The following is a 14,499-nucleotide window of genomic DNA, read 5'->3' on the forward strand; positions in this document are numbered from 1 at the left end:
ATGAGTCAACTCTTCACATGAGGTGGCCAAAGTACTGGAGTTTCAGCTTTAGCATCATTCCTTCCAACACTACCTTTTCTAAAAGTTGTGTGCACATAATTTATTAAAAGCTTAATAAATATTTTTATATTATTTTGTATTTAATTTTGTTTTAACCATACAGTGTAGAAGATCTCACTAATTTTGGCTTCGTTGAGTTAGAATTAATAGAAGATAACAAAGTACAAATAAATCCTGTGGCTATATAATAAAACAAGGGCCATTTATTGTAAAACTTGAACCCAGTGGGATCCCTTTAGAAATAATGTTGGTGTTTAACTTTGTCTCCTGTTTTGGATCTAACCAAATTGTTATAAATGTTTTATTTCTCTGTGTCCCTAAGTATGCCATCATTTGCTTTTTTATGTAACATCTTTTAAAGGCATTCTGCTGGAATAACTTCATGTCAACAAGGCAAAGCTAAAAAGTCTGCTGGACCAAGTAGAATGTTCATTATCTAGACGTCATCACATTCAGAATTCCAAGACGACAGTGGAGGCCAGGAGTAAGATTGCATAGCCTTAACATCATTTAGAAGAAACTAGATTTACTTACTATATAATACAGCTGCTAATTTACAAAGCATATACAGTGACACTTTGTTCTTGAGAAATAATTTCCGTGGAGCCACTTAGAATGAAAAAAATCTATTGAAAATTTGAAGGAAGAAAAAGACAAAAACAGTCCATATTTACATCAAAATGTTTATTTTTGGATATAGACATTTAAAACATTCATCTCCAAGAACTGCTTCAATCAGGTATACAATAAGAAATAGACTTTAAATCCCTAATACAGAAAAAAGTAACAGAATTAGTTTTTAAATGCTGCTGTAGACACTAGTGTTAGAAAAAAGAAAAGTTTATAAATGGTTTTGCACCAAAAAAATATGCAAAGAAACTTGAAAATAGAAATTGTTTGCCATTTGTTTCTCTGGCTGCTGTTTAATATAGACCCAGTGACTGATTGTCTCCAGCACACATCTAATTTGGCCATGTACTGCGTTTGGCTAACGTGATCCAAAATGTGATCTAGACAGTGCTTTTCACTGGAGGATTGACAGACACGCTACACACATTAGTGACTCTTCACCACCTCAGTGAGGTAGGCTAGAAATATTATACAGAAATTGAGGCACAAAGAGGGAAGTGACTTGCCCAAAGTCCCCAGCAGCACAGTCCCTGGAAAAGGAGGGAAGTCTCCACACAGGATTCATGTGCCAGAGAGCCGGACAGGGACACCCTCATGTAGCATTTACTAAATACTGAGATAAAGCTGTAGCTGATCCTTCGAGATTTCTTAGCATTTCTGTACCCTAAAGAGGGGAAGTCTTTTGGGCAACTCTCCTACCCTTGGGTCTCAACTCTCCTGCTGTTCTCCTATGAATGCCTTCACATCAAGACTGCAGCAGCCTTAGATGGGGACGAGACCTTTCTTATAAAGAACCTCTGTGGTAGGATTTTTGAGGTGTGTCCATTGGAAAGACAGTGGCCAGACGTGACAGGATTGGGAAGGTCCCTATAGAGCAATAAATGCTTAGCTTCTCTGATCAGTTTGTTGAGGTGTCATCGCTCACTCTTTACCAGATAGTGAGAAGCAAAAAGAACTGCATTCATTTAAGACAAATGTACTTTTAAATCCTGCTATCTCATAGATTGTTGTTGGTAAGTGATTTTAAGGAATGTATGACCAATGTTTTATTTGCTGCTTGAAAATTTTCCTTTCCTCAGTCTGGGATTTGGAGCACCAAGGGTAAAGGTGCTGCAAAGAAAGTTGAAGAGTTGCCAGTTAAACTTTTTACTTCTGGTTTAAGAGAAGGGAAACACAGTGGTATTAGAATTGGTCATGAGCAGCAAGAATTCAGGAGTAAAAAATCAGCAATAAAAAGACTACAGTATAACTAGGTAGGGAATTCTTTTTTAAAAAAGGCATGAATAAAACAGGTATTCTTAACTCTCTCTCTTGTGAGGAATACTTTCAAAAAGTACATAGTAAGACTAAGATACCAAGTTGTATACTAATATTTTTCAGGCCATGGGCCTCAAATATATATATATTCATATATAATACTCCAGTGTGAACAGCAATTTCATGAAATGTAAAATGTATTTTTTAAAATCACACACAAGTATTTATAACCACAGGGTTCACCAGAAGTCTAAAGCAAGGAGATAGTAGTATAGAAGTGTAGGATTAGGGGATGGAGTTACTCTTCCATAGACAGTTCTGATTGAAGTTCTTCGAAACAAGCGATTTTTTTTTTTTTTTTTTTTTTACAATAGCCTACACGTCTACTATTGAATACATTTAATATGGAAAAATAAAATGAAGAAAAGATAGGTACTTTAAAGTGTTTGGGTAAGATGCTGTCACGAAGCCTACTCCCTCTCCTTGCTTTAGAGCTCTCTAGTGAAATGGAGGTGAGTTTGATGGAGTACAGTCGGTGACCACTGAAAAACACGAGCCCTTTCAACAATGTTGCAACACCGTTAGTTTTTGGTTTAAAAACACACACACACACACACACACACTCACAAATGCTAAATGTACACACTACCAAATTCTGCGGTCAGCTTTTCCAGGAACTACTGGGGAAAAGTCTCAATGCTGCAGATCCCCGAGGGTGCCCGCACACCCAACCTTGTTTCCAGATGACTCATTTCACAGTTTGTTTTGATCATTAGCAATGTCCCTTGTCTGCAGAGGTGCAGTGTAGTTACAAGTGCTACATAGCTGTAGTTTTCAAACAAAACCACTTATATCATTGTGCTTAAGTGGAGAGTGTAGTTAAACAATACTGACCCTTGCTTACTGGCCCTGTATTCTCTGTAAACAAGGAGGCTGTTTGAAACAACCACTTCAGCTCTATTTACAGAAGGGTTCCCACAGTACACACACAGGCACAGTGGTTGATAGGCTTTCTAAAAGCTGTGCGTGTGCCTTGGTCTCTTAAAAAAGACAGTGCTCAAAGTGGAACCTATGTGCAAACTTAAACTCACAACACAGAGTAGCTCAAGCAGCCATTTTGCTCCCAAGTCATCTGAAGAACTTTACCAGATTAAGCCAGTCCCCAGAGTGCTTACATCCACTTGCATTTCTTCTTTTCCTCAAATAAGACTTTTACATGCAAGAGTTGTTTCTGAGCTTCTTCCAGCCCTCGTTCTCTTTCTAGTTTATTTAGAATCTGTTGACAATTAGAACAGTTATTTTAGATATTGTGGTTTTAGCATTACAATTCTATTTTTTTTTTGCATTCCTGATGCTGTGAGTGGTAAATCTGTATGAAACAGATGCCAAGATTTTCTCCGATCATTTACATACTCACTTTGCAAGTTGTTTTGCTAAGTCATTATCACAGGATCAACAACACTTCAGCTTAAAATAGAAACTCGAAAGAAATACCGAATTACTTGCTTACAAATATGGGGCCAGAATTCCAAGGCCCTGTTTTATGCATTATGTCACAGCCATTCCAAGCACAGCAAGCATTCCTGGGCAGCCAACATGCAGGCAAGTATTTCTTCTTAATGCAGCAGGCAGGGGGCATCCTGGTCAGAGATGTCTACCTCCCTTGCCCTCCCCTTCCCTCCCCTCCCAGTGCGTCCCTTCTAACCCCTGACCCCTGGAAAGAGGGATGCTTATCATGTTTAAGGAACTCATTGCCTCTACCCTACCTTAGTGCTTCACTTGATCTTCAAGTAGCAAATGGAATTGGTGAGCTATTCTCACCATTGACATGGATAGCCTGTCCCAGCATGACTGAGTGGGGGGAATCAGGGAAGGGGGAATTAACATTTATTTGGAAACAGCGCATCTGATGACTGTGTCTGTGTGAATTCCCAAAGAAAAAAATCCAGATTAAGGAGAATTAATCATAAAGGAGAATGGTTTATTGAAATAGTTGCTTAAGTTAGAAATATGTCGTACTTTTAACTACTGAATATAGAATCTAGGCGATTTAACAAGCTTAGCCTTCATTTTAGCAGATTACAATCAAGCATAAGCAGGCCCCTTTTATTAGGACCACTACTTACTCATCAAAGTTAACTGTGTCAATAGGCCCCATTAAATCAAATGGCTGGTCCAAAGGTGGGCAGCCACACGCAGGGTCTGGCTTGGTGCCAGGATCCGCATCTCAGACAGCCTTCCTGGCTTCCCTTTCTGGCCATGTGGGATGCCAGAGCCATCCTGAGACCTACAGGACGCTTTATAACCAAATTCTGGTGGCTGATTCGTATCTGTTTTTTTAAAAATGTTATTTAAAATCTTACCTCATCAAAATATTTTATGATGTATTTGTAGATTTCTGTCAAGGCCACTTCTTCATTAAATTCATTTTCATGTTTCTTAAAGAAAGAAAGCCTTGTTGAGAGATTCTGAAATGGCTTAAGTACCCAAATATAATCTTATTTCTACTTTCTAACAATACCTTAGATTCCTGAGTTAAGAATTCTTCCATCTCTGAAGATGACAATGGAGGCAAATCCCTGATTGCTTTGTAATAAGACTTTACTTCCTCTTTGTAGGTTGGGATATCCTTGGCATAGAGAAGTTTATTAGTTGGTGCTTCCTGAAAAAAAGCAGCAACCACCAAGAGTTTAAAAAACCATCAGGAAATGATAGCAGTACCAAAGTAGCTGAACCTCCACCACTATTACTAATCTTATCTCCTGGTAACAAGTCATCTTCATGCAGCAGGCCTTCATAAATGTTATTGACTGAATGACTGACTGCTATCCAGATAGTTCTGGTGAGTCACTGTTATTTTCAGGCAGATTAAATGCTAATATATTCTGCCTTCTTCTCATAAAAGGACTAAAATTATTATTTTTGCATGATTTTGAGTTACTGTAACAATGGAACTTATTTCAATCATAGTTCGTAACTAATAGTTGTAAAAAGCCTGAATTAAAGCATTTGCTCTCATCCTCACCCACCAGTGAATTTTGGCACTTATAAAAGGTTTGATTGTAGGTCTGATTGAGCCCTTTATATAACCATGAACGTGGTAAGTAATTGGCAATGGCAGATTTTTCTGCTTTTCCCTATTTTATTAGATTATAAAAATCTTTCAGTGTTCTCAAGAAAGAGCATGGTCATTAGTATTGGTGGCTCTGATGTCTTGATTTTGGAAAAATTCCCTGGTAGTTTGAATGTTTTTATGTAATTTTAACTGATGTTAAAATGTAAGGGAAGATTTTTTTTTTTTAAGTTATAATTTTGACAGAATTAACATGTCAAAGAAAAATCATAGCCAGTCTAGAAAAGAGACGGAAAAATTTATTCAACCAGCCTGAGGATTATGACCTAGGAGACAGCCTCTCAGAAAGCTCTGAGGACTGTTCTCAAGAGGTAAGGGGGGTGGGGCCTGCATACATGTGATTTAGGGGAAGGGGGCTGTGCAATCACACACTATTTGTGAGGAACAGATATCTTAATGATTTTAGTGCATTTCTAAGTATGGGAAGATTCAAGAAACTGAGTTCATGAAATTTTCTTCAGAAAAATAACTAACCAAAGGCTAGTCAATTTTCCCCGAGTGCAAACTGCCTCATCCTGATCTTTGGCCTGAATTCCTTTCAGGGTGTGTCATAACAGGTAATGGGCAACATTATTTTGCAATCCCCTCCGTTTCAGACTTAATTTTCACCAATGTTGGGGAGGCATTTCGTGAGCAGGAATGCTCATTCTCAGGTCAGACGAGGATTGCATTGATAGGCCACTCACTGTGCTGTTACTGAACGAGGTAGGCCCTATTAACAGCAGCCAAAAGCCTCTGGACGGCCTGTCTTACTAGACTCTCATGGTCCAGGAAATGGTTCCTTCCTGTTACTTCTACCCACATCTAGAATTACACTATTCCAATAATTGATATTTGGTCAAATTGTTTTAAGTCATCTAGTCACCATTTTTACTGGAGGTTCAGTCATCTATTTGGTAATGTACAAAATACAAATAATGTAGGAACATTAATAATTAACATTAATAAAGTATTTAAGCTAAGAGCTTCCTTTATGTGCACCCAGTATCTCCCCAGGTCATCTGACCAGTCGCTATCTTTAAGGGAAATACTATGTTTTTATTGTGTATAAAGTATTGTATGTAAAGTTTTTATTGTATATAAAGCATTGTATATAAAGTTCACCAAAGTAGTATGTACATATACAGTGTGTGGGTCATTGTGACCCCTTACAGGATTGAGAGAGGAATATTATCTTCTAAGGAGTTACACAGCTAGTGCCAGAAGAAAAATGGGTCTTTACAGTTCAGCGGGTACTTCTGCCATTGGAGAGGGCTGATAAATGCATAACGTAGGTGCATACTAGAGGGGAGGGAGGAGGCCCAAACAGGTGAAAATTCTGCTTACATTTTTCTTGTCCTGAAATATGAATTTTTATTGTATCACTACTCGGAAGATAGGTGAGTTAATGGTAGGGTCAGTGCCCCAGTACATTTTTAAATGTATTGATGGCTTGAAGGAGGCCTGGACTGAGATATTTTTTCACCTGTCAAGTTTACAACTTTAAGTAGAACCTACAGCCCTTGTGATCATTCATGCAAAGTTTTATTTAGCCAGGCACTGTGGGTAGCCACTGAATGAAAACCAGTCAGCACCTGCCCTTAAGAAGCTTACAATCTAAGATCAGTAATTAGCAGCAGTGTAGCACAAAGAAAAGGACTTAGATGTACGACCTTAAGACTTGTAACCTCTCATCATCAATTCCTCATCCAGAAAATGAGGGTAATGGTTAACTGTGTGGTTCTTGTGAGAACTGAATTATGCCAAGAACATAGTAATCAATAAACAGCCATTTTTAGTATGGATAACTAAGTGTGTTTCAGTGTACTGCACGCTAGGGAGAACTGTACCGGTCAAAATTAGCACATGGGAAATGCATCAAGGGAACATTGACAGAATAGGTATATTTAGACTAAATCTGAGTCTTATACATTTTCTGGTACACATTAGGAAATCACATTTGTTGAATGAATGAGTAGGGTTTTACTAGACAGAGGTAACAGGAAAGGGACGAGCAAAGTGATGTGAAAACAAGCTCGTGGTTAAGTCTGCGAAAACTAAAAGCTGTAGCATGAAAAGGTGGGTAGATGGACTGGGGAAAAAATGAGGAGGCCAGAAGAGAGACTTGAAGCCCAGTGCGGAAGGGCCCCAGGCACTCAAGATTCTGTCTGGGAGGTAATGGGAAATATTTACAGTGTTCATGCAGGAATCTGACAGTATCAGAGTTTTGTTTTAGAAAGATAGGCTGAGACCCAGTGAAAGGCCCCGTAGGAGCCAGGACAGCAGTTGGCAGGGGAGGGATGGAAGTGAGTAGTAACCAACTAGAGACACAGGTGGGAGGAAGGAGAAGGGGACGATAATGACAAGGATTTTACCTCGAGAGACTCTATCTAGGCAGTGCTGGGAAAATAAAAGTCAAAAAACAAGTTTGGTTTCTAGAAATACTGGCGATAGTGAGTCTGGATTTAGACTAGGAGTCTCAGGCGCCTATGACGTGTCCATCACACTTCATCCCAGGCACTCTGAACATCCTTCCACCAAAGACCCACTGCTCAGCATGAAAAGATTTCTAAACCCATTAGGTACAGATATTGCTCAGTTTATTATGGACTACTTGGGTTAAGACCAAAACATCTCTTTCACAGTTTCCTCTGTATTTTTATCTTTTCTTGCCTTATAGAGTTTTTGCTCAGCAAAACACCATAGGACAAACCATATTGATTCAATTATAAAATGACAAAATAGAGGTATTTGAAACCTCAGGCAAGATTTACTTCCCCATAAGAAATTTGTTATAATCAAATAGATGCTTTTAGGTATATTCAGATGGAATTAACATAGGCAAATTTCAATAATTACATACTTTGGGTTCATAGTTTAATAGCATCTATATTAGTATCTACATAAGATTTTTCTAGGAAACAAAAGCTAAAGGTTTTCACTTAAACTAGATTAAAAATAGAAATAAATGAGCAATTTTATAGAAAAGCAGGTGTTCAGTGACCATCATTTACTTTGTCTTTTGGGCTGATGTCGTGTGTTACTTGAATGTTTACAAGGAAGACAGAGTGCTTCAGACTCACACAAACACGTACAGGAAATCCTAAAGCTGGGCCTTACCTTCCCAAGTTGCTGCTCTGTGAGGGAAAACGCGTCCATGAATGCCTGAGCGATCACTGACAGACAGCCATCTATGTGTGGTGTCTTCTTAATGTCAAAGACAAACTGAGGGTTCTTCAGGATGTTTACCCAGAAGCGAAGAGGAAGGCTGTTCCGAGAGAGAGAGATACTTCGTTTCAAGTACAGCCTTTCATGTGAGGCAGATGCTGTGTTTATCACAGTTTGTGAATGGGTGTCTTTGTCCTTGCTACTGAAGTATGCAAGTCTGCCTTGCCAAACATACCAAGCAACAGATGGCAGCGTCACTCAGAACAAGAAAGGGTTAAACTGTCAGCGTTCCTGAAAGGGAGGCCTGGAGAAGTCTGAAACTGGCCACTGACAAAACAAGAATTTTCTCCACAAATTTGTCAATTAGATAATGGTTACCAGTGAGAACAGCTCATCAGACCTCTTCTTACCCCCTCTAAGTCCTCACCGTGGCCTAAGCCACCATCATCTCTCACCAGGATTATCACCCGCCAGCTCCCAACAGTAAATTCTGCCACAAGGGCCAGCAGTCCTCTTAACACAGAATCAGGTCCTCGCCTCTCCACTGTAGCTCTCCATCCCTCTGCAGAAAGCCCTGCATGGTCTAGGCCTGGCACTCATCTACTGCGCTTCACCTTACTCACCCCAGCTCCACCGGCCTCCTCGCTTCTCATCACATGCACCGGGCAAGCTTGTGCCTCAGGACTTCATCCGCCCCTGAAACTGTCTTGCCCCAGACAGTCTCAGGGTGTATGCCTCTTCTTAAGACTCAAATATCTCCACCAGGCCTCTGACCACGCTGTCCTGTGAGTCTATTTTTTGCCTCATTCTCTGCATTAATATTGCCTTCTAATATACAATTTACCTATTAAAATGCAAGCTTTGTGAGAACATGAATTTCTGTCTCTTTACCTTCAACGCCTAACAGTACCTGATACATAGTTGGTACTCAAATATCTGGATATGATCTTGGGAGTCACTCAGAGTCCTCTGGCCTAGCTAACTGTCAGAAGGGCTACTGGGCCTTTCAGCAGCTCTGCTGTCCTGACTACTGTCCTTGTTCACACGCTACAGTCTTCCCAGTGAGATGGTAGCCTGCAGGGCCCAAGCTTGATATGGGAGTGGCAGGGCCTAGGAAGCCAAGGCTAGAACAAAGCGGGGAGGGAGCCACAGTAGACAGTTAAGGTAGGCCTGGAGCTTTTAATACTTATCTAAAACGGTCTGGCTAACCTCAATGCTTAGAACGGCTTGAGCTTGCACTGAGAAGTTCTGTTGCATAATAACTGAGTCTCATTCAGCTCATGCACAAAGTATTTGAATGAGAGGTAATGAGCTATGTTTCTTTAGTGAGGAGAAATTTTAATTTGGATACCTTGCCTCAGCTCGGAGAAGGCAATGGCACCCCACTCCAGCACTCTTGCCTGGAAAATCCCATGGACGGAGGAGCCTGGTAGGCTGCACTCCATGGGGTCACAAAGAGTCGGACACGACTGAGCGACTTCACTTTCACTTTTCACTTTGATGCATTGGAGAAGGAAATGGCAACCCACTCCAGTGTTCTTGCCTGGAGAATCCCAGGGACAGAGGAGCCTGGTGGGCTGCCATCTATGGGGTCGCACAGAGTTGGACACAACTGAAGCGACTTAGCAGCAGTAGCAGCAGCATGGCATTTGACCAAATAAAAACAGAAACTTATACAATAGACAGCTTGGAAATTGTTAAGTGATGAATCCTCTGAGGGACAAATTTAAGACTCTTCTCTAACGGAAAAGTGTATGATAAAACCACAAAATATTAATTTCTCATCATTTACTGGTCAAGCTAAACTTGTTTAAGATAGTAAAAATAATAGAGGTTGTTTACTTTGCCCTAAAGAATAGGATTCTCAGCACAGGAATCGTTTTTATTTAAAAAACAGTACCTACCGGTAAGAAACTGCTTTGACACAATAGCTTGCCAAGCCAAAAAGTTCAAATATAGGGATAATCCTTCTGTAACTATCCATGCCCTTCTTTTAGTTAAGATTCTGTCCCAGATTCTTAAAGTCGGTAATCACCTATTGTTGTTCCCACCTGTTTGTTTTCCAAATATGTACAACGTCAGGATCTGTGATTTTTTTGTTTTCAGCCTGGGCATCCAAAAAGTCAAAAAAGTATTTTATAGCAAACGGGGCTCTGCTGTTGGGTAAACTCCAGATGCTTCTAAAAAGTTTTTCAAGTACAGAGTGAATTGCCACCTGAAAGACAGAACACATCAGACTTGGAAGATTAAAGAGAAAATAGGATAGTGGTTTTTTAAAACATGATGAAAAGTGAAATCCAAGTTCAGAGATAACGATGAACAAAACAGAAAAACAAGCTGAAGAGCAAGTATGTACAGCTGTCAAATGAGGCCAGCACTCAGTGTTTAAGACACAGGTCCTGAAAATCCATGCCCAGGTTTAGAGTGGGTGCATAAGCTTCTTGCTGATAACGACATTATTTAGGCAACAGGGAGGCTGTCTTTGAAACTGCTAGCAGTTGAAATGTCAGTTACAGGGCTGTATACATAAACCAAGAAGCCCCGGATGTTTGGCTTTTATTAGTTATGTTCAGCCTGGAAAAACTCAAATGATGTTGCTTGGTTCCCAGAATTTTTCCTGTTGCATGTATTTCCATCATAGGGTTTTTATTGTGTACTTTCCAGAGCATCTGACTGTTTTATAAAAAACAAATAGAGTTCTGTGGGACAGATGAGAAAAGCCAAGAGATTCTGGCTGTCCTCTACCCACCAAACAAATCTAGTAGATTTGTTTAAGCTCCAAGCTGACACTCTGCTATAATCTGAAGATGCATGCCCAGCAGAAGACTAGGGCCAGGTGTAGATAATAGCACTTTTATTGCTAGTCATTTCAGGAAAAAAAGGATCACTACAGACTTCTGTTTAATCCCACTAAAAACTAGATAAAGGAAAATTTGCTCCCAATTTGGTATTCCTATTCCACTGGCTTTTAAAACATCTGACACTTTTATATGTGAACAGAAGTCTTAATTTTAAAATGACCACCCCCTCTTCATTTTATTTGCAATTTAAAGAGGGAGTTTTATTGTTCATCTATAGTAACAAGTAAATAAAAAGGAATAATTATGCTGTCAACCTAAAAAATAACAGTGCAGTGGTGGGTAAAGGGCTTGGGAACAACATTAAATCCCTGACTGAAGATGCTACGGTAGAAATTTGTAAAGTGCTTTATCTTTGCAGTTTGTGAGGAAGAAGAAGAAGGGGGTAGGAAGTGTTTACAATTTAAACTTTCATTTTGCTTTGCTAGAAGGCACAAGGGATTTGTAACATTTTCACACTTCAGTGGAAATTAAGTCAAACACATCATACACCCCCAAGGTAGCCGTAAAGCGCTCCCAGAATGGTAAGTGTACCTTGGTCGACAGCAGCTTTGTCAGATACATTTCTTTTACTTTGAACTTGTGCTTCCCTCGATGTCTCTTTCCCTGCACATCTTGGAATGCTTCCGAATCTGGTAAAATCTAAAGAGAAGACAGAGCAGAAGCAGCGTTACCCAAGGAGACGCGCTGCGCTGCAGAAGGCATCCGATTCAGCGGGAGCACAAGCAAGCCTGGACTCACCAAGTGGCAGTGATCTTCTGTGTATTCCACATCTGAACGCCACGGAAAGAAGGAGAGAAACAGGGCATTAGAGAAAACAACCATGGGCTAACTGGCCTTCCCATAAGATGCCCCACTTGTGTTATAAACAGAATAGGTTCCTTGAGCCCTCCCACCGGAGCTTTTCATAGGGACATTCCGCGCCCCGCCCCCCGCCTCGCCCCGCTGCATCTTAAGGCCTTAGGAACAGTGTGAAGATAGGATGGGCCAGGGACTGGAGTTGTCCCTGGAAGTGCTGCAGCAGAGGCTGAACCATCACTTGGGGGTGGGGTAGGAGAGGTTCAATTTTCATTCATTTAACAAATAGAGCTGGAGCACCTACTGTGTGCCAGGGGCTACTAGGCAGACAACAATGAGTAAGACCTAGCTCTCACCTAAAGGAATTCATGGCCTAGCCACTGAGAGACTCCTCCTAATCACACAGTTAGCACAGCCCTAATCAGTGAGGTTCTCTGAGGAGGGATGTTGGAGCTGGACCTAAAAGAACGGATAGCGAGCAGGACCAAATGGGGAGGAGGGTGGGTGCAAATGCCCTGAGGTGGAAAGGAAGGTGACCTCTTGTAGGATCGGAGAGAAGGGCAGCAAGGCGGAGGTCACAGAGTGAGTGATGGAGCAGCACAAAGCGGACAGTCTGAGAAGAAATGTGGCTGAAAAGGAAGTGGCAAATGCAGGGAGAGGAGGAAGCAAGGCAGTTGGGTTTTGTTTTGAAGACGAGAGAGACTAGAACACCTTAAAATGCTGATGGAAAACGATAGTAGCAGGGATGCAAAGCCCAGGTGGGAAAAGGGATGTGGCTGGGAGGAAGGGCAGCCCTGGCATGTCTGGGGAGCCAGGAGGAGGGACTGGCAGACGCAGGGAGGGAGGCAGGGTGGGCTGGCGCTGGCTACTGAAGGCATTCTGATCTCTTTTCTCTGTGAGGTACTGAGTGAAGTCATCTGCTGACAGGGAAGCCTGTGGGGATCAGAGGAGAGAACGTGGGATCACGGACAACAGTCAGCTGTCTGGAGAAGCACAAAGGGGAACAGGGTACATTGAGGGTCTGGATCCACATGGGAATTTACAACGACTTAGCTGTGCTGTTGCAGGCCTCTCCCACGGGGTGGCCCAGCCTGAGGTTCAGGAAAGGGGAGCAGCTGGGTTCACCAGGGGACTGGCTGGGATGTTCAGAGTGGGTGATGAAAGGACAGAGGGGCAAGGGCTTTGGAGAGTAAGGAGAGACTGGACCGGGAGGAAGCAGAGGCGCTGACCACCTTTAAGGCCCATGAAGTGATCCAAATGCAAGATCTCTAAATAACAAGCTCTCAAAAGACTATAGTCTTTGAAGCCTAAAATACACAGCTCCTCCACTTATTACAGCATAAAGACACCAACCCCCCACCCTAGACCAGAAGGACAGCCGCCCACTGCAAGATGGCTTCTCTCAATATAGCTTGACTTGGGAGTAGATGGGGGCTTGGGAGGTGGGGATGTCCTGCAACCTACCAAGGGGTGTCCTCCAACCCTCCCAGTCATCCTATCCATTTCGTTGGGAGCCCTGAATTCCTCGTTTGCACTCCCCAGGTGTTGGGTCCTATCAGGCTGCTCCTATCACTGAATCCAGGAATAGGGAAGCCCCACCTCCAGCTGTGCATGTGTGAACAGGCCCTGTTGGTGAGGCCCAGAACCTTTCTGAGGGCCGAGGAGGACTGACTGTCTTGGCCTGGATAAAATTTCTCTAGAGAGAAGCCTGGCATAGACCTCAGGATTTTCTCAAGGCACTGTTACAGTGTTTTCCTGCCCCTAGGCTATCAGGGACATAGAAGAGAGTTTAGAGACTGGCCGATTAACTTTGCCCACAAAGCTCCCTGTCCTTGGTCCATCAGTAGGAGCTTTGGACTAAGTGAATTATCTTGTTTGTTCAGAGCTTGCAGGGCTGTGTGCTAATCTGCAAGCTTCCCTCAGTTTTCCAGGGGGATCCCCTCTGTCAGCCCCCATCCTACTGAGGAGTCGGGAAAGAGCTGCAATGGCTAAGATTCTGCCCCATCTTTAGGGGTGGTTAATGATACCAGCTTCCTCAGTGCCGGGCAGTCACGGCAACCACTGTTCACAGTTTCCTGTCCCCCTTTGCAGAGCATGCATTCTTAGGACCAGAAACAGATCAAAATGGCTTTCCTCCAATCAGAGAATTACTTAGCAACAACTCAGTCTCATCTTTGTGACAGTACATCTGAGAGGCAAAAAACAATATAGACTGAGAACAAAAGGTTAACATTACGTTGGTTACCTGAAGTAAAATTTGCTATCTTCTTAAAGACTTTTATAGTGGATCCATTTGATATCTGAAAGCAAAGATAAAAAATAGATGAGTTTTCAAAATTTAATGTGTTTCTCAACTTCACTCAGGAATTAGATGGCTGGATGGATCTTACATTCTCTCACTTATTCAATCAAATATTTATTTAAGAATTCCTGCGTTCTGAGCATTGCAGGCTGGGGCTATAGTGATGAGCAAGACACTGTTTCTGCCCTCAAGGAGCTTGTGGTTTTGTGAAGGAGGCAGGCAAGGGGAGGAGTCAACTGTTTTGGGGGGCACCCCAGCCTCTTGGAAGTAGGTACTGTTTAGACCACTTTCTTTTTTTGAAAGGGGGGGGGGGG

The 14,499-nt window shown here is 41.8% G+C and overlaps 1 protein-coding gene across 1 annotated transcript in view; it reads right to left on the reverse strand.

Moving 5' to 3' along the window:
• Positions 1–731: 731 nt before the first annotated feature.
• The window catches only part of PLXNC1 (plexin C1), a gene marked incomplete at its 5' end in the record, with an annotated part of 153,455 nt that continues 139,687 nt past the window's right edge, over positions 732–14,499 (reverse strand). The window contains 8 exons of the mRNA XM_010839711.1: positions 732–3,223; positions 4,311–4,385; positions 4,469–4,609; positions 8,180–8,327; positions 10,279–10,442; positions 11,620–11,727; positions 11,827–11,858; positions 14,129–14,183. Of these exons, the coding sequence (XP_010838013.1) occupies positions 3,119–3,223; positions 4,311–4,385; positions 4,469–4,609; positions 8,180–8,327; positions 10,279–10,442; positions 11,620–11,727; positions 11,827–11,858; positions 14,129–14,183 (828 nt within the window). The remainder of the gene's footprint in view (positions 3,224–4,310; positions 4,386–4,468; positions 4,610–8,179; positions 8,328–10,278; positions 10,443–11,619; positions 11,728–11,826; positions 11,859–14,128; positions 14,184–14,499) is intronic.

Source organism: Bison bison, unplaced genomic scaffold, assembly GCF_000754665.1.
Source record: "Bison bison bison isolate TAMUID 2011002044 unplaced genomic scaffold, Bison_UMD1.0 scf7180017864133, whole genome shotgun sequence".
NCBI classification, from domain to species: Eukaryota; Metazoa; Chordata; class Mammalia; order Artiodactyla; family Bovidae; genus Bison; species Bison bison.